At 45.0% G+C, this 22625-nt stretch overlaps 1 protein-coding gene across 1 annotated transcript; it reads left to right on the top strand.

Moving 5' to 3' along the window:
- The first annotated feature begins 217 nt into the window (after nt 1–217).
- On the top strand, nt 218–22549 carry polo (Serine/threonine-protein kinase polo). Its single transcript, XM_050167694.3, has 10 exons — nt 218–512; nt 2516–2623; nt 4741–4857; nt 6495–6808; nt 13334–13533; nt 14045–14164; nt 15383–15463; nt 17144–17444; nt 19737–19983; nt 21468–22549. Exons 1-10 carry the CDS (start codon nt 399–401, stop codon nt 21657–21659), a joined length of 1794 nt encoding a protein of 597 aa, XP_050023651.1. The 5' UTR covers nt 218–398; the 3' UTR covers nt 21660–22549.
- The last annotated feature ends 76 nt before the right edge of the window (nt 22550–22625 follow it).

Below are 22625 nucleotides of genomic sequence, written 5' to 3'. Positions count from 1 at the left end.
GTCAATGTTACTGTTCAATATATGAAACGTTTATTTTATGTTATTGCAGAAAAGATACTTGGTTATCTGTAATTTATCAAATTTTGTTTACAGTACTGCAACTTTCGGACTTATAACCGTTAGCCAATCAGAAATGCCCTTTCTTTTTCTGTCGACGTGGTGGCGACCAATAACATGCTTGCTTTTGACACGTGATACAAAACAGTCCAACGTTCCAACATTCAAAAACCGGCGCTGGCAGAGGTGGTTGCCCAAAACGTTTTTGTAGGCTCGTGGCGGTGGTGGTCGGTTGAGGCAATTTGAATTGGTGCTCGCGGCAGCTCGCGGGGCTCGCGGTTTGAGGTGCGCTGCTGAGCCGGGCCGTTGAACAGTCAAACAGACTGCGCTGTTCTTTCACGATGGCCTCTGCCATCCCTACCAGGACGGTCCCAACCGTTACCAAGGACCTCCCGGAGATCGTGGTCGACAAGAAAGGCAAGAAGGAGTATGTCCGCGGCAAATTCCTTGGGAAGGTAGGCAGTTTACAAAGTGGTGCTGTACCTGTATGGCCTGCGCTGCCTTAGCGTCGCCATAATCGCCGACCGCGTCGATGAGCATTCCGGGGTTGACAGCAAACGCTCCGCAATGTGCGGAAATTGCCGCCACTCATTTTGCGTGCAGGCTCGGCTCCGACCCGTTTGCCATTGTTATCGCTCCGGCAGTTCCTGCGGAACACTTGACGTGCGCTGCCTATAACTAGCACTACTATTTTTTTATTTTTTAATACTGTAGCTTCTTGGAGCAGTGAAACGGAAAGCCGAGAAAAAATTTCAGCATGTCATCGTGGCATGCAGTTTCCTTGTTACCTGCTCCCAATTGTTCGCCCGGCGCATCAACTTTAATCCCAAGCGGCTACCCCAGGGTCTTTTGTCGCTCTTTGATTTGGCGTTAGCGTTGATCCCGTCTTTGTACCACGTAATCACACGTAGTACCGTCATGTGACCGTGTCTTCATTAGGTTCACCATTTTGTTCAGGCCTAGTCCGCCTTCTTCCACCGCCCCCGTTCCCAACGTTTGCCAAGCTATTTCAGCGACACCGTTTGCCTTTCATTCAGTTTTCACTGCTGTAAGGGAGGGTTGTGACTCGGCGTCGTGCCGAAAAATTGAAATGTCCAAACCGAGAGCATGCCATGACAAGTTTGACGCCGGACCATGCGCAGCGTGAATCCAACCAACCATTATCGTTTAGATTTGCGCCAGTGGTGCTCACCTGTAACATCGTCTTCCCAATGGACCACCATTAGCCAACGGACATCCGGGTTAAATCTGAACGTGCAAGTCCGGCGTGGAACGTTAACGGATATCTCTTAGATGTGCGATTAAGGTCCGAACATCCCAAGTTCAATATAGAAAGCTCTGTGGACCAACAAGGAACATTGCATTTTTATGAATATTAACCGAAGAATTTCATATCGTGGATATCTTACTGACGTCATTATTATATATAGCGCCACTTGTCCCTTCACAATGGCTAACTGTGCAGCAACTGTTGAGTATTCAGCTTGCAAGCCCCCAGGGGACGCAGTCCCATTGGTGTGCTACAGATATCCATGCATCCCACATCTAAATGAAGATGCCCGCACATCTCACAACCTAGACATCAAGGTCCTTAAAAAGTGTCATCACAGACGTGATCAGAATGTGAAATCGGCATACAAAATATATTCTCCAAAGCTGTATTAGACGGTCGTGTGTCTGCTTCTCAGACAGCGCTCCCTCCAAATTCACGTAAAATTTTAGGTTATGGTTCTATGAACATCCAAAGAAACCACACCGAGATGTTTTGCCCCTCGCATAGAAATAAGCCTCCAGAGGTTGTCTTCTCTTTCTCTACAAAGAAAAACACGTTTTCTGATAACTTCAAATTGTAACACAAAGCTTCAGCTCATAAATACGCTATGCTTGGTGTATATCCTGATAGCATTGACCATGAAACTTTTTATTAGTTGACTGTCTCACTTTTGCCACTTTTTGTCTGCACGCTTCACCTCTTTTTTGCATAATGAATCCTTGCCAACTAGCTCAGCTTTCGTTAGTTCTAAGCTCATGACGTATAACATATCTTCATATAACATATCTTCATATAAAGCACTTGGCAGGGTAAAACATTTCCTACTACTATGTGCCATGCAGCAGAGCTCATGTGTGACATTTTGAATATTGGAGGCGATAACTGCTCCAGCCAAACGTAAATTGTCCCGACTTTTTAAGAGCGTTTCAGTCCCTTCTTCAAGGGATGACTGAAGCGGACAAAAAAAACTGCATTCTTTGGACGGAGCAGATTTCTGCTGAATATCTCTGAAACATTTTGAATGTGCTGTTTGCTTTTGGAAGAGCAGCCTGGTAATTTATTGCAGTTCTTCTAACATGCCTTCAAGTTCTTGCGCCCTGAAACTTTTTTTAAGATGTCACTGTAGTTCCATATGGACACCTGCAATGTTGAGAAATAACTGGTCACAACTGACTTTTTTTGCAGGGTGGCTTTGCCAAATGCTACGAACTCACCGACAAGGCAACCAACACCATTTATGCAGGCAAAGTGGTCTCCAAGGCACTACTTGTCAAGTCCCACCAGAAAGAAAAGGTGACTGTCCAGGAGCATTGGCTGTTTTTCAGTCTTGGAAATTAATATTCGCCCTCGCACACTGAAATTATATTCGAAGGCAAAGTGGAGGCAATGATATCAATGTGACGTTGTAGCCATGTGAAGCCAGAAACAATGCATGGGAAATTTTTTCATTGAAACAAAGAAATCGAAAGAAATGTAAGTGAAAGTGGATAAAAAATTAACTAGCCGTAACTGGGAGCCAAACGTGAATCCACTGTGTTTTGTGAGCATCGTCCTGTCAACTTCTTTCTGTATTTAAGTATCTGTGCAAGATTAGCCACGAGTTTGTCAGCCAGCAGTACTCAAAAGAGTAAATGCAAGTTCTTTTTTTTTTTTTTTTTTCAACACTTCAGTCAATTTCCCCTATGATTTATCTGGCCTCATTGTCTGCTTTATAAGGTTGAAATTAACTAAGAATCAAGCTCCTCAATTCCCATTATTGATCTCCCATTTTTGGGCCATTGTGGTGCAGTAAGGTTCTCTAAACTTGCTAAGTATCTGGCTCTTTTAGAATACTATTTTGTCGATCTTTACCATAAAACATCCGTGCCCAAGCAGACACTTTCAAGATTCATGCCATCTCAGCAAGCTGGCGTCGTAATTTGGCACTTCAAGGCATCGTAATCATCACCTATTATGGCAACAGTGCCCTCGCCCCCCCTCTTTTTTTTAATTGTAGATTAATTTACTAATTTAACTCGGCTTGCTTTTCTAGTATCCCTTTAATTGTAGTCAAGCACATTGCTCAAGTGTTCTGGTTTCTTCAAACAGGTAAGAGGGTTAAAAACCTGACTGCAGCTAAGAAGCGTTGTTACCACTGTGTGGTTTTTTTTTTTTTTTTTTTTTTTTTTTTTCCCAAGGCATCTAATGCTAAGGAACACCATTTAGAATATTCTGTACTTTGCCATCACAACCCTGTTTCTTAATGTCCATGTTTGTCAGTCGTCCTGCAATAAGGTAGATTGGTATTAATCAGGTTCTACATTTATAAGCACTTTTTAAACAATGAACTTGTTAAAGTTCAATGACAACACCTATACATACATGAAAAAGCTATTTTCCATTTAAATTTGCATAACACATTGCGAATAAGCGAAGTCAACTAAAATATTTTGCGGAAACATTTTCAGCAACTGGGAGGAAACACCAGTCAGAAAACTGGAAGTGGCCTTCGTGGTGTGCATTCGCGGTGTGCAATCATCGGTGTGCATCTCATTTGCTCTAAATCACCTGTTTGACACCACCGCTGCTGGAGACCTTGCCTCTGACCATGCTTTCAAAAGGAAGCGAGTCACATGCTTTACTTCTTCCTTGTCCTGTGTTCCTGCTCTAAACTAACAAATGATGCTTGCTGCATGTCATCCAGTGATATGAAGGTTGTGGGATAGTTCCCCCACCTTCAGCAAGTTTTTTCATCCACTTTCATTTCCATTAATTCATCGTTTCCTTATTCCATTTATTAAGCACAAGTGATTTCCCCTATGTTGTCCTTGTCAGTGCTTGTTAGCTTATGATATAGTGTTGACCAAAAACATTTAGCCAGAAAATTTGTGCTCGGTGCATAAACTCCGCAAGATTTTTTTTTTTTCTTTTGTCTTAATGCAACACTCGCCAGTGAAGGGTTAAAGGGGTGCCTGCAAATATTATCAAATTATACCTTATATGGCATCTGCTATTCTTATAGCACAAATATGTGAAACAAAAACGGCTAAAGTAAAAGGAGGTACAGTTGTGGCGAAAATGTTATGCACAAGATAACTTTTGTTTCATACCAGCACCATTTTTCATATCAAACATTAGTTTGTACACAGCATAGGTACTATCACAAGTTGTTAATAGCTTATAGCATCAACTTCATGTATGTATGCAATGTTCAGCATAGTTTCGTTATTATCAAAGCGATTCCAAACATAGATATGCAAGATGCGTAAAGTGCATTTTTATACCCCACAATTGTGTGTTGTGGCAGTTCTTAAGCATTGCCATTTTCTCCCTCACATCTTTTGTATCTGCGGGATTTTTATAAGTTCTAGTTTCCTGGTATGGCACTCGATTCCATGCTGTCGTTCCCAACTTTTGTCTGTTATTTGCAGATGGCCCAGGAAATCCAAATCCACAGGAGCCTGAATCACAAACACATTGTGGGCTTTCATAGCTACTTTGAAGATGATAAGAATGTGTACATAGTCCTGGAACTTTGCAGCAGGCGGGTATGTCTCCCCTTTTGCAGCCATGTGTCTACATGCAGCACTAACTGCCATGTTCCAGGTTGTCCTTCCACATGATACAAAAGTGCACCCTGCATCTTAAGCAAAGCTGCTGCATTTCTTGAAAAAGAACAGAAAAAACGGAAGACAAAGAAAAATTCCCGAGTAATGACATGCTCTCAGTGTCTACTGGCATGCACTGTAATAAAGCTGTGCTTCCCAAGCAGCTCTTTGTCATAGGAATTCCCAAGGGTCATTTGTGACCTGCAGTGTTTTTGTCAGCCAGGGTTAACAAATGTGGGCAAACCTGCAATGCAAGCTATGTGTCTGTATAGAGATCTGCAAATCTGTTAATACTTCAAGGATGGGACCTAGGAATGCCCGAAGGAAATGCTCATCTTTAATTGAAATGTGAAATATCCACTGAGAATTAATCTAATAGTGAATTTAGCAAACAAGAATTTCATGTTTAGCCCTGTAACCCTGAAAATTCCAGAAAAACATAACTGAATTCCCCATATTTTTTCATAGCCATGAAGTTATCTGCAATTATGATTCTGGAAATATATTACTTGATTCTTAATATTTCATTACACGTTTTCCCCACACTTCTGCCGTGCTCTAGTGTTGAAAATTGAATCCAAATCCAATCGCTGACCTAACTAGTCTTTGGCGGTAATTGGCAGGCAACACCAGACAGAATATGAAGCAAGCTTTGCCCCAAGCTACCTATGAGTGTTTGTGTGGAACTTCTACAGGCAGTTCCCGTTAAGATGTGAAATAGAAGTTGAAACTGCATTTCCTCTCCACCACCTTTGACACCACTACAGCCGGGGGTCTTGCACCAGTATTTCTCCTTTGACTGTGCTTTCAAGTGAAGTGTAACGGTGTAATTCTCATGAGCAGAATTATTGGCAGACAAATGCCAACCTCAATTTCCTCTGAGCATCAACATGCAGCGGTGCTGCTCTGCCGGTGCTGCTCTGCCGCACCCATCATTGCATTGAGCTGTGGTATCAGTCTGTCGTTCCACTCCCTCTTGCATTATAGCACCCCTTCATCCATTGTGTTGCAGAAGTTTGAATGCCATTTGTTAGCCAGTGTGAATAATCAGGTCTTCATGCACTGCTCTGCCCTTGTGTGTTGTAGAAACTGTCGCTTCTATTTTTTCGTCTTGCAAGTTCTGCACTATCCGTTCTACTAGGATTACTGAGGGTCAACCTTGCACTAGTGTCTACATGTGGGCAGAAAGGTGTCAAACATGCAATTGGTGTAGTGTAATAGTCGTGCCATATCTTTCTGCCTAATCAATGAAAATAGTTTCGAATGCTTTGCATCTCTCTACTGATTTACTGTTGCTTGTTATTGTTCCGTTAAAAGGAAAAATATGCCGTAAATAACTTACTATAATGCTTGTTCATACAAACTCTCTCAGTTCTGCAATTGCTGAGGCTGTCCCATGCCAAGCTTATCGGCCGTCCTTGCTCTGCATCCTGGCATAACAATACTGTTTGCTGCTACGCTTACTAAGTGTCCTTCTTTTAGGTACTAGAAGCATGTCATGGCTTTTGCAATATTGACTGCCCAAATGCATTTCCATACCATAGGTGTGATTAAAGAATCTTTTTTTTCTCTCCTAGTCCCTCATGGAAATGCACAGGCGTCGCAAGATGTTGACCGAGGCAGAGGCACGCTACTTCCTTCACCAGATTCTCCTTGCCTGCCGCTACCTCGTACAGCAGAAAGTCATCCACAGAGACCTCAAGCTTGGAAACCTGTTGCTCAATGACTGCATGGAGCTAAAGGTCGGTGACTTTGGGCTTGCCACCCGTGTGGACTTTGATGGCGAGAGGAAGAAGACCCTCTGCGGCACACCAAACTACATAGCGCCGGAAATACTAGCAAAGAAAGGGCACAGCTTTGAAGTTGACATCTGGTCCATCGGATGTATCTTGTGAGTATCTTATGTGCATCTCCAATTACCCCTATCTTTCACTAGTTTACTACTGTGGTGCACCCCACTTCTGTACAGTAGAGCAAGGGCTAAGAATCTTCTTGGCAGTGCTTGCCCTTTTGCACTACGAATTCACTCGTGTACAAAGCTTGTTTGAGTGAAAAGTGAAGTCTCCATTGAGATCTCGTCTGGAGTTACAGTGGTGATGATGGACATGGAGAATACCCCATGTTGCAGTGACCAAGTAAGCAGCACCAGACAATGCAATAAGCTTGGTTGTGCACTGCTCTTTGTTAACGGCGTGCTTGCACTTTACTCACATTATGCCGTAGGAATGCTAACCTGGTGGGCCACTTACCGTAAAAACCCCCATATATACGAACCCGCTTATAGTACGAGGCGGTTTTTGGGACGCGAAGGGTGCAGGGTAGACGCGTAGGCTACAGCTAAGGTTAATCATTCGCGCCACAATTTGTGTGAAACGGCTCATATTAAGGGGCGACGCGGGTCTTGAAATCGCAAGAAAAATGCAAAAAGTGCCAATTTTCAAAAATCGCGACTTTGAAGTCTTCATTGTCCAAAGTATTGCCCCACAAAGTATTATTGCTCAATTCCTTCTCGAAGTATTAAAAGAACGGCAATTTGTAAGCGTCGGTGGGCTGGAATTGAAGGCCCAGCTCGAAAATTTGCCCTAATTTCGAACCGCCGAAGCTCCGGACGATGCAGGGCGATCGCCGCCATCTGGTCTCGTTTAAAAGCTGATTTCCCGTACTTCATTTTGGCGCCTTTCAACGCGACGAAGGCATTCTGTCTGCGACGGCATCGGCAACGTTTTCGAAGGGTGAAATTCGGAAAGAGCGACGCTGATTGGGCAAAGCGCGCACTTCTCTGAGGCGCAGCCCTCCGATTGGCCCTGGCGCGCCTCCTCTCCTCGAGCCGGCGCGGCCGCGTGTTGACGGCGTGTTGCCTTCGCGTCGTCTGCGTGCGCCCGAGGCTTCTTTGTTGTGCAGTGTTTCGCTCACCACAGCTTCTTTTCGCATAGTTCTTGTAAGTGTTTTCATCCTTAATTCGCTCCCTTTTAGCTCGCACTTTCCTTACTACGTTCAGTGGCCAGGCTGCCGTGCGTGCGTGTATTTGTGCCGTTATTCTGATGGGGCGGGACTCGCGTCTGAAATCAAGCACGCGGAAAGTGGTCGGCGAAAGGAGACGTGCTTGGAACAAGATAACTGCATCGTCGAAAACAATTACGGCAGCTTCGGTGTTATTGCAAGCCACAGTACTACCTATCGACGCCGCTGCGCGAGGCTCACCGGGAACGGCCGCTTCGGTGTTATCGCAGCACCGCGGTCCCCCGGGGCTACTGCGCCTAACTCATCCAGATCGTCAAGTTTGGTGTTACCGCAAGCTATCGTACCACGGATCGACGCCAGTGTTCCAAGCTCCTGGAGAACTTTCGGTGTTGCCGCAAGCCACGGCACTGCGGGTCGAGACCGTCAACTTCGGCACCGTCGGCGGGCGCAGCTGGACAAAGCCCGCGTGCGCATCGCATCGACACGTCGTTTTACACGGAGTGTCCGAAAAATCGGACGAGAGGTTGCAAGGTGTCCGTACTTTCGGCAGTTGTTATACATTGTGGTCTATGGGGAGGATGGCTGTGCCGCGAAGCAGACCGAATAATCACGCATGTCCGAATTTTTGGAGTCCGAGAAATCAGTCGGCGACTGTAGTTCTACAAATCTGAAGGTTGTTTCCCATCCTAGACAAGTTTTGAAAGCTTCCCAAGATGCTGCATGTTTGTTTTGTGGTCTATCTTTGTTTGTTTACAAACCTGCGTGATCCTCATGGTCATATAATAGTGCAGCAGATTCGCCATGATGTAGTCTTTGTGGTCCTTGCACGAGAAGGGTAATGCATGCTTTTCTAGCATAGCCTCTACCGTCAGCTCATACGCATTCCTGCGGGTTGCATATTGCTTAAACTCTTTTTCAGCCACCTGCCACAATGAAAAAATGCTTATCTTTGGGTGCAGTAGCCCACCTCTCGTTTTACAATCCACAAGTGTGCTCACAGGCTGAGCATGAACCTCTCTTCTACGAGGCTCTGCCGGCCCACTGAGTGCATTGAGTACTTGAGCAATTTTCTGCACATAAACCCAGCAAGATAATACACAATGCAATCAACTGCTTCTGGCTCTGTGCAGATCTCAACAACCGCCTCATCACACTCAATCTCAGCGGCAGCCAAACCATCCATTTTGGCTTTCAACTCCTGAAGACGAGTCTCTTGTTTTTCACCTGCCTGAAAGGCAAGCTTCAAATTGGCCAAAGTGAGCACATGTGCTTCTCGAGCTAGCTCTACCTCGCAATTTCCAAACTTTGGTGGCTTAATTAAACTGTACGCTGACAACATATTTTACAGCTGAAGAAAAGTAGGCAAGGAGGGATGGTTATTCTGACCTGCTTGGCGGATTGTCCCAAAAAAACGCTCCAGTACATCTTGGTTAAATTTTCCACTCAAGACGTACTTAAAGCCAGTCTTTGAGCAAATCTCTTGTCAGCTCCAAAGCCGACAAAACTGACTCGCAGACCTACTATAGTCTGCTATGTGAGAAAATGTGTGCAGGATATCCTTCCGGCCACCACTTCTCCCTCCCACTTGTTTAACCAGTACAAGAAAGAGGCAAGAACCCTCAAGTCCTTGCTCCCCGCTGTGATGCCTTCTTTAGGATTGTGGCGATTCAGTGCATCGAACAAAACGTTAAATTTCAATGTAAATTCCCTGTCCCTGTAAATTCACTGTCCCTTTAACATTCCAGTTGCTTTTCTCTGTAAGTAAAATTCCAACCCATTGGCAACACTTCGACTGAAGAGCTGGGTAGCGAGATTTACTCGCATTTTCTCAGTGTTCGTAGGATTCAGATGAGCATATGCGAGCTTGTGGCAAATGCGCAAGTGTCCAGGCTGCTTCTTGTCCTCAACAAACAGCCTATTATAGTGTGCCTACTGGACAAAACCACCGTCCGTGGAAGTTCAAAACTTTCTGGGCATGCAAACGGTTCCGTACACACTTCATAAGATGCGGAGCATCTGAAGAAACAAATATGCTGCACTTCTCATCAGCAGAGGTGCGTGAAGGAGCTCTTGGTGCAGTTTAGACTGCCACTTACACGACTCTTTCCACATATACCGGTTTGTGGCTGCTCCATCACACACCACTGCATCAACTAAAGCCCCAGCCTCCTGCAGCATAAAGACAGCTTTCAAAACAAGCTGTGCAAGCACTGTTCCTTTTGTTGGTCCTTTGCTGGCGAACACTGCAATGGGCTGAGAATACCGGTCTCCAAATGCACGGAAGGCAAACGTGAGTCCGTGGTCAGCAAGGTTATCACTTGTCCCTGCACCGTCACCAAGGTCACTGAACCCTACATATGTCACTTTTTGTGCGCAAACAGGGACGAAGAATAGGAGCAACACAAGAATAGGACAACACAAGCGCTCGTCCTTGTGTTGCTCTTATTCTTCGTCCCTGTTTGTTTGCGCACAAAAAGTTATAAGATGAATCTATTCCAACGAGGCCGACTCGCAGTTATCCTACATAAGTCATTGATTTCGAGTGCACACATATTTCCTTCCTGACACGCATTTCGTCGAAAACCAAGATACCGATACTGATCATGCTTAGGTATTTCCACACTGTCGTCACACATGAAAGAGGGAGCGCATTGTTCTCTCGTAAGAATGTGTATGCTGATGGGCTTCTTATATGCAACAAGAGGCACATAAGCAGCCATTCTTCAGTGTGGCGATGATTTTTCTTGTTGGTGAGCCTTGCTGCAGCTAAGCATTCCTTGATTGTAGTTAGCTGTACGTTTGGAATTTCAAGCTTGCAAAGTTTGGTCTCGCGCTCTCCCTCGGAAACCTTTTGCAAACATTCACGGGCTACCTTTAGCCCTGAAGAAAGATCCTTAAAACGATTAAAGAGGCAATTTTTTTCTCTTCAGGGCGTAATTTGCTCGCCGCTGAGCAGCAGGTCTTTAACTGCTTTGTTGGGAATTATTCATTTTTGGCAAACTGACACGTCCGCACTCGGGAAGAATTCACATTTCTTGTGGCGCCACTTGCTGATAATGTCGATGAAGGCACTCTTGGTTTCTGCTTGAGGGCATTCAGCAGTGCTTAGTCCACCAGCGCAAAGTTTGATATCGTGCGCGGGCTGTAGAAAAGACTTCACGTCCTCAACTTAACTGTTTGAATGTTGCAGCTCTTCTTTAGGAACAGACTTGCCCATCAACACTGTGCGGTCCTCCATTCTCTCATCGATCTCAACAAGCCGTGGAGCGGCGAACAAACTGCCGGCACCGATATGCCCGGGAGGGCATGCTTTCGCTGTGCTCAACGCTGCAACCGCGACGGCTGACTTGGAAGAGTGGTTCTTGTTCGCGTCAGCTCTAGGAGAACGATGCTCTTTGTGTCGCCCGTTTCAATGCGATGATATCCCCACGATTTGGAGGGCAGGCATACGAGCGACAGGTTGTGAAACAGCATATCAAAAGTTGAAGGTGCCACTGGCGCTACCACTGTCGCAGCAGGCCCGGCTTCCTCTTGAACTTCACTTGCGTCCACACATTCATCCCTACGCACTGGTGCTGACGGCATGCAAGAATCCTTGATCTCATCGGAACTGGAGCTGTCGCACGATGAGTTGTTTTTCTTTTTCGATGGGGCGAGAAGCTGTCTCGGCCGGCCACTTCCTGGTTTTCGTCGTTTTAGACAAATAAGCAGGACCATCGGGGAAACCTCGTGGGCACAGCGTCTTTTGCTAATAACACAATGCAACTAGTGCTTGCCAGGACGTGTATTTTGCTCTGCTGTCAGTCTTTGAAATCAGATGAGGCTCGAAATGCTGCTCGCACACGAAGTCCATATCGTGCAGAAGATGGTCCTTTTTTGGGATGGCGCATCGCCACACGTTTAGTCGCTCTTCATCCTTTGGTGCTGAGAAGAGTGAGAACTTCTCACGGCAGGACTTGTATCCCTTAAAGCAGCGGGGAACAAAACGGCTTTTGCCCATCACTACAGTTCATACGAGTGCACGACAAGAAATACTATTGGCAAAAGAAAAGGCCTGGCATACAACAAGCACAACGGCCAACTGCGGTCGCCCACGCCACCCGCACTCCTGTGCGCTGCCTGCTAACCTTCTAAACTGCCTGCGCCATTTCACGGCACTCCTTGAAGACACGAATCAGTAGTCATCAACGTCGCCCGCTGGAGAGGCGGCGCCATTCAGATGCCTAGTTTATTCTTCCACCGTGCATGTCGGCGTTAAAGAATGGCACTGTTATAACTGCAAAGAGCTGTCACTGGTGCCACCAAATCATTGGTGTCACTGGGCGGCACTCTCATATCGCGTGCCAAATATGAGAGTGCCGCCGAGGCATCGCTTTGGTGGCCCCAAAAGGAGCCTTTTAAAAATTGCAAGAAGGCTGCCACGGCAGCCGGTCAGCTTGAGAAATCCAGAAGAAACGCTGAGGAGATATCGCCACAAGCATCTTGCCACATACTTTTCATTGGCTTGCACGAGAAAAGCCTATGTTCATCAGCCTTGCATGCGTTATGTGAAGCTTGCCGACCTCCTTCTCCAAGGCATCCAATTGCTCCACGTAATGTAGCGGAATCTTCCTTGCGAAAACGAAGCTCCAGAGGGATTGAATCATCTGCCGGACCTCCTGCGAGGACAACATTGAGGTAGACTGCCCTATCGCGGCATGGCTGCTGTCTCTATATGATGCAGCCACGTTTGGGATGATCGTCTCATCAGTTAGCACTTAGTTACCAAATCTATAGCCACGCGCTTTCTTTTCACCGGCAACGCCGTACGTTGCCGATGACCAGCGAGCAGATCGGCCATCTTCGATTTCGGCCACGAGCCAAGCGAGGCCGTGAAACTGCGCGGTCAGGAATGACTTCGACACAGCCAAGAAAGACGAACCCATGCGAATACGCTGTTTGCAGAACGCTGAATGAGGAGCCAGTGAGCAACATGTGAGCAATCTGCTTGGGGCGCAATTGACGCGGTCCATTCGTGCTTTGGAGAGTGGGGCAGCGTAGAGCTATGGGAACAGCCCGTTTGTGTTCCGGGGGTTGAAGGGCAACTGGAGGGAGCCGCGCAGAGATGGTTGGAAAATGAGCACGCGGCGGCTGTTGAAGCAGCGGACTATCATGCAGTGGCTCGAATTTCTTTTGCAGGATTTCGCATTTCACGACCTTTCAGCTTGGACACCCAGCAGCCAGACATCGTTATAACCGATGATGCGGCATCAGGGAATTGTAGTAATTGGGGTTATTTCATCATGGAAAACCTACAAAAGTTCACAGTGCAGCAGCTTCCCATTGTTATAACAGATATATTGTTAAAACCAGTATCGTTATAAGTGGGTTCGACTGTATTGGCCCTCCTTAGCATAATTACTAGTTGATATTGGTACTCCTTTAAAAACGTTTCCACTGCTCCTATTGTATGCAGGTTTACCCTTATTGTGGGGCATCCACCATTTGAGACCCCTACACTCAAGGAGACATACATCCGCATCAAGAAAAATGAGTATCATGTGCCTTCAACTGTGAGCTCTCCCGCCCGTAACCTCATCCGGCGCATGCTGCAGCAAGAGCCAGAGAGAAGGCCCAACATCGAAGCCATCATGCAAGACGAGTTCATGACGTGTGGTGAGTTTCTCTGCACAACTATGGTACAATGCACAGAAACTTCCCAATGCTTTAGGCACTACTCAGTGAGCTCAAGTTCTGAGCATAGAAAATATTGAGGATCTTTGCTATACCTAGGGAAGGGTGTGCAGTGACAAATTGAAGGGGCATTAAATTGTAAAATGCAGTTTACTTGTCTGAAGTCACAAATACCTTATTTATGTGACTTCATGCAAATGTGTCTGACATTTTCATTGAGAACAGGGACCAGCAATTCTTTCTGAAAAATTTAGGCTCCATAACTTGCACAACCTGAAACTTCACTGGTAGTATGTTTCTTTGCCATGGACTGGGACACATCACTCTGTAGACGTGCAGTGACGCTGCTAGCTTTTTTTTTTTTTTTTTTTCTTGGGAATTCTTTAGGCTTTCCTTGTTGCCCGAAGTGCATGTTAAATCTAACTCCCTTAGCATGGCAGCGATCACTCGAAAGGTATGTAGGGGTTCACTAAGCATTCATCACTTGTTGCAGGGCCCCTGCCATCGCGCCTCCCAACATCTTGCCTAACCACGGAGCCTCGCTTTGACACGCTCAATGCCACCCTGAGCGTGAATGGCCGCAGACCTCTGCTGGAACGAAATGAAGGCCGTGGTAAGTTGGTTTGTCTTCTTAATTGATCCATTATCCAATTTATCAGAGGTGCGAGAGCAATGGGGCAGGATTAGGCCTAATTTAAATCTATCTTGCATACCCGTGAAGTGTCTGCTACAGTTGATCCCGTATATATCCAATTCGAAGGGTAATGCAAAATAGCTCAATATATTGATACTTCTGAATACTACAAAATGTGCATCTGAAGCTATGTACAAGTGCTGTGCATATAGGCTGTGTCGAGACTGTTGAGTGCACAAGTTGAATTTCTGCTCACAAATGTCACAACTTGCGTGCATTGCTGAATAGTGGTTGATTTACTGATTGCAACGCGAAGCCCAAAGTCCTACTTTATTGGGCTGCGAGATCACGGCATGCATCAAAGTACTACGTTCGCACCTCATAACGAAGTTGAAGATGGAGCCGCACTGACTTCGTTATATCCGTTGCTTAGTTATATCTATTATAGCCATTCAATCCAATATACGCCTAATGCAGTGCACAGTTGTAAACATGCAAATAAGACTGCTTTGTGGCCCACAGTATCGCTACACCGCCGCACATGCCATGAAATTTGAACACTACATTCATCAAAGGAATCTTCAGCATATGCAACACGCAACTTCGCACAGACAGCCTTTTGATAGCTGCCTTCTGTTTCATTGTGATCGTGTTTCTCGGCTGCTTTCTACTTGGGGGCCCGTTGCAGTCAAGCAGCATGTGGCGCGCAAGTTTAATTTCTGCTCAGAAATGTCACAACTTGCTTGCATTGCTGAATAGTGGTTGATTTACTGATTGCAACGTGAAGCCTAAAGTCCTACTTTACTGGGCTGCGAGATCACGGCGTGCGTCAAGGTACTACACTCGCACCTCATTATAACGAAGTTGAAGATGGAGCCGCACTGACTTCGTTATATTAGTTACTTAGTTATATCTATTATAGCCATTTAATGCAATATACGCCTAATGCACTTTCAATATATTGAATGTGGTGAACGAGAGTTTGATACGCACACAGACAGGGCTATACTTTTGCATGGCATTTCCAAGTGAATGTTAAGACTGTCCTGTATAGACAGTAATTCAAAATGTCAAATTCCTTTTGAAAATGACATGACACAACTGACTGAATAATTCATAAAGTTGGCGGCAACTGTTGCAGAGTGCTTATCAATATATAAAAAGTTGTTCGTCTGATATGCTTTGGTTTTCTTGCAGAACTGGAGGCAAAGGTCACTCCTATCAGAAACCATCCTGACAAGGAAGCCAAGCCAGTAAAGTGCCTGAAGCCACAGCTACGTAAGTGATTTTTTTCTATCTCGGTTAAAACCTCAAGTGTGGGATTATGGGGATTCAAGACGGACAAACATTCAGGCACTAAAAGCACAGCAGCATTTGATGCAGCGTTTCAAACAGAGCAACAGGGTTCATACAGCTACTTGAACACCCTTAAATTGAGACCTTCAAACACCTTCAAAGTAAATGTAGTGCTTTAAAACTGCTTGAGGGGGAAACATTTCAACAATTTTTTTTTTTTTTTTTCCATTAACATGCTTGCTAGAGTGACAGCATGGGGTGACATGGTGTCAGCCCATCTTGACATAGAACAGTTCTTTGTCACTCACGAAATTTTGCAACGGCACTCGGGGAAAACCTGGAAAACTGGGAATTGAGAAATGTGAACTTGGTAGGCACCCCGATGGTGGCGGGCTATTGATAGCACTTCAAAATGCACAATTTGAATGCAGTTGTACTATCAGTCGGTCAAGCTGATGTAGGACAAAACCAGTTCGCACCACGTAGCACGGCCAGACTGGAACACATGGGCGCAAGTGTGCACTCCAGCATGCTCGGAGTGGTATCTGGGTGACACACGGTGCATGGCAAGCTGGTACGAGTGCCAGCATCCAACTGGAACAGGTCATCTGCTTCCCAAGTTACACACCTAAAAGTGTGTCGCCATCATGGTCGAAACTTGTTACATTAGGAATCTTTTCAATGCAAGTCTGCAACTACCAGTAAAGGTCTAATTTATTTTATTTTTTCGGGGCACAATTTCATATGCTCGCACAAAGTCGCCACGCATGCGCAAATTATTACCTCCCAAGAAAACAAAGTTCTCTATTTATCTCCTGTGACCTTGTCGTGCATGAAGCATACAGTGGTGCATGTGCTGAACAATGGTTCACGTCCACAGGATTTATGAGTAGTGAGCCACCCATCACATGCATCTTTGACATTATTGTTTGACCTTGTCATCAAGACATTGGACTTCCCACACAGGTTAGTCATCCAGCAGCTGAGCTTCTCTGATCGGTAAATTTAGCAATGACAAGAACGTCCGAAGTACTAGACTAAAATTGGATACATTCGCAAATTGGAATAGAATTCAAAGAACTCAATCTCACCTGCTCCCGCACAGTCAGCAACAAGTTTGATTTGTTTCGATTATTCGTAATCGTAGATATAAGACATAAAAAGAAATGTGCATTCGATTGGCATTAGAAAATTTTTAATATTCGTTCACGCCCTACCTGACAGTAATACCTGACAGTAATACTTGACAGTAATAACTGAATTTATTTTCCTTTAGTCTTTCCTTTTCCTTCTAGTCACCCGCCGTGGTTGCTCAGTGGCTATAGTGTTAGGCTGCTGAGCACAAGGTCACGGGATCGAATCCCGGCCACGGCGGCCGCATTTCGATGGGGGTGAAATGCGAAAACACCCGTGTACTTAGATTTAGGTGCACATTAAAGAACCCTAGGTGGTCGAAATTTCCGGAGTCCTCCACTACAGCGTGCCTCATAATCAGAAAGTGGTTTTGGCACATAAAACCCCATAATTTAACTTTAACTTTTTTCTTTCTAGTCCTGTGTTCTTGTTGCTACAATCGTTACTGAACAACATGTACAAACCAGCCCAGCAGCAAGTACTAGTACTACAGAATATTCTGTTAATGAGGCCTAATGCTTTGTGCAGCAGCTGCACCGGCAGGTGCTCAGAAGGCGGCAGCCGACAGCCCGGCACGCAAGGGTGCTCCCCAAGAGGCACATCTCACCGAGCTTCAGTGCCTCCTACGTCGTCTGTGCAATGCTCGGCCACCCGAGCTGCGCTTCGAGCGCCCCGATGAGGCAGAGGACCCAGCCTCAGTGCCTGTGTTCTGGGTGAGCAAGTGGGTGGATTACACCGACAAGTATGGACTAGGCTATCAGCTCTGTGACAACAGCATCGGTGTGGTCTTCAATGACAACACCAGGATCATCCTACTAAACAACAACTTGTGAGTTTCTCCTATCTTCGTGCAAAGTGAGGCGCAATGCAAACCGGCATTGGAAAACTTGCCTCCTTGCAGTGTGTACTCATTCGCGCCTGTCCTAGCGCTGCCCTCGTATCGCAGGTTCCCATGCTGACACAATACTACCGTTAATTCAGCTGTGGTCATGTTTTTGAATTAGTTTCGAACTGCAGGTCTCGGTCAGCACGCTTGCATTTCTGTGGGTTTTCTACCCTGAAATTTGGTCCTTGCTAGCGAATTTAAACTAGACTAGTTGGCGCACATGCGCATGACCCCATTGTGTGCCTTGGCGGCTCTTGAACAAGAGTGAATGTGGTGATGATGTGAAATTTGATATGAAAAGTCCACCAAGTACCTTTGGCAGACTTCGCAAATAGCATTGCAATATGAGTAATTATCATATTTACTTGATTCTAATGTGTGCTTTTCTTCCAAGACATAGTCACCTTAAGATTACAATCGGATACAAAAGGGAAACGGCTAGTAGTTAATTAGATGGTTAGTCTATGCGAGGGGCCAGTGGGGGGCTATCAATTGCATACACCTGCAATTGATAGCACTGCAGCATGTTGCTCAAGTAATGGTTCATTTGATTCGGTCTTGTAATCATATTGTTGTTAATCTAAACATGATACTTTATTAATAGCTTTCAAATAGCCTAACTCGTCCAGTGTGTGTGATCAGGCAGAAAATTATTGCCAAAGTGTGATAAATTTGATCTCCGCTGCCGTAATAGACACAACGGAAGTTGCATTTGGTACTCTGCGTAGTGTTACGGTATTAATGATACAACCCCTAGCAGCTGATGTTTGCATTTTTAATCTAATTGTAACCGAATACAATTATGCGGGTTGTAATCTAATACAACCCGCATCGTGTTGTGGTTGTACAAGCTGCATTAAGCTTGTGCATTATGTGCAACTTCATGAGGCTGTATTCCAGACACTATAGTCAGACTGGCATAGTCCACAAGGACATCAAGGATTGGAGGTTCTTAAGTTTTATGAGCAACAGAGACTCCACTGCTTGGCAGTTTAATAAGGCCTTCAACAAAGCTTTCCCGAGTGAGAACAAATTACTATTGCTCTCTGGCTATGAAAAACTGGTAACTGAACAAGCAATGCATCAAGCTGTAAATACGTCAACTCTTTCGTTACCATGCTATACAAATCAATCACTGGTATTCGATGCTTTAGATCAGATTTCGAAATGCTGGAGCCGTATCTTATCCACTCAAGGCCATTCAGTAGTTAGCACAGGCGCTGAACTTTCAGAATCTGTTTAAATTTTTGTGCTCCGGTGATGTTGCGATATTCAACGGACCTTTTTGTGAACAAATGTGCGTATGTTCTAGCAAAAAGAGGCGTGGCTGTCACCTTCTGTCGCACTCGAGAAAAAAGCATGTCGCTCATGATTATGCTGCACTAGCATCAAAATTTTGTAATGCAATGGCTTATCTGCCGATCTATTCGCACGACCTAAGATCTTCAGCGTGCATACTTTGCTTGGTTATGATGTGCTGCTGTTGGCAGCATAGAAACTTGCGTTCACGCCAAGAGGGCCGCCTGTAGCACATCTAGGCCAAACACTACGGATCAGCGCAAGATGGTTGTAGTTGCCCAGCTATGCTGAGTGATTGGCCCTGGAAGAGGTGCACGACTCTGTGAAGTACGTTCCATCCTCGGAAGATGCTGAAAAGGTGGAACCGCAAAATATCGTATGAGGGCCGCAAAGTTGAACAAAAACCAGATGTTTTCTGGGAAAATAGCGGACTGCACCTATGCTTCAAACTCCAGGAACTGCTTCACCGCATGGCATGAGCAATAAACTGGTCTTCATTTTTTTCGGACACTATTGCTGGGTTATTTATCTTTGAAAGGTATATTCTGAATTTCCTTTGATGTTAATGTTTTTTTAGATATCATGTCTTTTTTTGTTGTGTTTATCAGCTTCTAGCAAAGCTGGTGCTTCCTAAAATTTTTGTTTTACCTATTAAATTTTTTTGTTTGGCAACGTATGTTCTTGGAAAAAGCATTTCATTATGCACAATGTGCCATGCTCCCATGTGTACTGGAATATTATTTTTAGGGGTGAATAATTTTTTTTCTGAGACTTAAAAAAAACTACCATTTTTCTCGCGGTGATGAAAGAGTTAAGCTGGGTCCATGTGCTGTAGCATCTGGTGAAGGTATTGCACATCTCTCGTACATAGTTCGTTTGTGGCATCAAGATATTACGCCCCATTAGTAAAGCCGCTTCTGCCTCCCGTTTCAACAGGAGCGTGACGTATGTCGACGAGAACAGCATTGAGCATTACCACACTGTGGAGGAGTTCCCGCCGTCACTGGAAAAAAAAATGACCCTTTTGAAGTACTTCTGTACCTACATGAAGCAGTACCTGCTCATGACGGGTGAGGATGTGAGCCCCCGGGAATGTGACAACCTTGTCAGGCTACCCTGCCTTGGGACATGGTTGCGCACCCGTTCAGCAATATCGTTCTACCTCACCAATGGAACAGTTCAGGTGAGTCTTAATTGGAAAGTGTACTTTGCAAATCTGTTCTGTGGAAACCTGCAAGGTGGAGGATGATTCGGGAAAGGCGACAACTATCATACTCTCGACTGTAGCGCTGAGCTCCAAAAGAAACCCGTGCAAGTTTTCTTTGTCACTTTGTGCTACAGTTAGTAAATCAAATTTTCCCTTTTGCAAAAGCTGTTCCTTATTTCCTATGTACTGCTGTAGCTGCTAGTGTTACATAATTTGGTTTGTCTGTGTAGCAAAATACGGCAGATGGTTCACCTTGTACCCCTTTTCCGTGTGAAGCTTCATCTGGACTGCTAGACTTGGGAGATGAAAGGCCGTTAGAATGGACAGCCTTCAATCTCGTTGTTAAATATTAAATGGTTCTTGACATGCTGTGGTGGCGTAGGGGCTTTGGTGTTACGCTGCTATACACATCACAGGATCAAATCCCAGCCGCTGTGGCCGCATTTTGTTAGAGGTGAAATCCAGAGTCCCCCCACTACGGCATGCTTCATGATCAGATCAGTTTTGGCTCGTAAAACTTCAGAATTCAATTAAATGGCCCCTCACCAGGCTTAAGCACTGGTGAGGGGCTTAAGTACAGAACACTGCCTGCAACCTCGTTAAATGGGGCATGTGTGCTGTGCAGGAACACAAATCTTCACCGACAATTACGATGCTCCCAAATATGAAATTTGAGCGCAGCTCTATACATGTTTTCATTTCGAGAGTCAATATTTTGTATTGGCAAAAGAATGCCGTGAGTAACGTAGCTGGCGCAGACAATCTCTCGTCGGCACATTGCAAATGGAGCAAAGTGCAGCACGACTGCCTCTCTAATCGCAAGAGGCAACGCATGGGTGACACGTGAGCATGATTCACAGCAGCCGCCACAGACACACCTCCGCTCATGCAGCACTCTGCTTCCATAAAGACAACAGGTGCTACTATTGCGCCATATCGTAGCCATTGTCATATCTTTTCCAACATTTAGGGAATTTCAACCTTCACGAAAAACAGTGTGCGCATAAAGTGTCGCTCGTGCCGGTACTTCTTCAATGAGGCAGTATTGACATTTTCAGCTTTTATTTTGTGTTACAGAGAAAATACTTGCATTCCTTGGAACATCCTCAGTAGTTTTGTAACACAGTATATTAGCTTCTTTATAGCCAGTTCTGTTTCCCAAGATGTGTGACATCCTAGGATGCACCTTCGGAGAAGGACAGTGGCGTTTTGGTACGTGCTCCCGCTCACTTGGTCAACTCTATACGTCTTGTGTTCAGGTGACTGAGCAAGCCGGAGCAATTGGCAAAATATTATTGACATGTCCCACGTGACATTACGATAGTCCTGGAAAAATAAACAAACTGGCTGTACAAAAGCTATGGTTTAATGTACGCTTGCTGTTCCAGAATCCTGTTTGAGCATGCTTGTTGTCCATAGCATCAAAACGCCCTTACAACCAACACTTCATTTCTTTCCAGATCAACTTTTTCCAGGACCATACCAAGTTGATCCTGTGCCCGCTCATGTCAGCAGTGTCGTACATTGACAATAACAGGGTTTTCCACACATACCGGCTAGAGACACTCCATAAAGGATGCCCACCAGATCTGTTCTCCCGTCTCAAGTATGCACGGACCATCCTAGACAGACTGGCCAGTACACCATCCTAGTCCAACCACTGCCCACCTGCTACCCCTTCGGCATGTTCCTGCCACGTCGCGATCTCTTCAGAGCTTCAGGGGTTACCTTTCTGTGTCAATGAAAAAAAAAAAACTTGTACATAGTTTTTTTTTCTCTTCATTTTTACAGCACATAGTTTTTATTATTTAGCATATCACTCTTTTACCATTGGCTGTTTCCCACATGTTCCATTATTTTAGTTGCTGATGACAATAAGCTGCAAATTTTCAGCTGCACGTTGTGTGCACCTCTCTTCCCCCATTCCCTTTCTTTTTTTTCTCCATGCTTTCTATGTGCAAGGCTTGATGTGTGCTATTGCAATAGCAATCACGCATGTCTGGCTTTTTTTTTTATGCCAGTAAATTCAGGTTTATTAGTGGTCTCTGCAGACTGATCCATATTTGACCTTTGTCCTTGTATTGTTACAGTAGTGTTTTCAGTGTTGCTAAAGTCTCCTATAGCTGTCTGCATACATCTTTGCTAGAGACCATGGTCTCTTATTGTTGCCTTGAAGTCTATGCAGCACAGATTTAGCAATGATTTATTTATTGTCCAGCATTGTGTCCGCTGACACAATGCTGGGGCTTTTATCAAGAGGTTAGTCTCCAGTGGTGAATTATTTGTGCAATGTAACAGTGTGTCCCGTCTATTTCATGCTGTGTATCTTCCATGTTACATTGTGCTGTACGTTCAAACTTGACTGGCCATATGGAGACTTATATACATTTTGCTACTGACAATGTCTTCTTTCTGCAGAAATTTTATTTTTGCAGTCCACAAATTGCTCGAGATGCTGTGGTACATGTAGGGTTCTATTTTGCCTTGCTGAATGAAGGACTAAAAATTGGAGCTGAAATAAAAGTGATCACTATTCTTTTCAGCTGATACCCTAATTTTGCACTTGCGTACTGCTCTCTACTTCATGCTGCAATCTTTACACGTCTGCCCCAAATCGG

Source organism: Dermacentor andersoni, chromosome 11, assembly GCF_023375885.2.
Source record: "Dermacentor andersoni chromosome 11, qqDerAnde1_hic_scaffold, whole genome shotgun sequence".
NCBI classification, from domain to species: domain Eukaryota; kingdom Metazoa; phylum Arthropoda; class Arachnida; order Ixodida; family Ixodidae; genus Dermacentor; species Dermacentor andersoni.
This window is presented reverse-complemented; position numbering and strand designations above follow the sequence as displayed.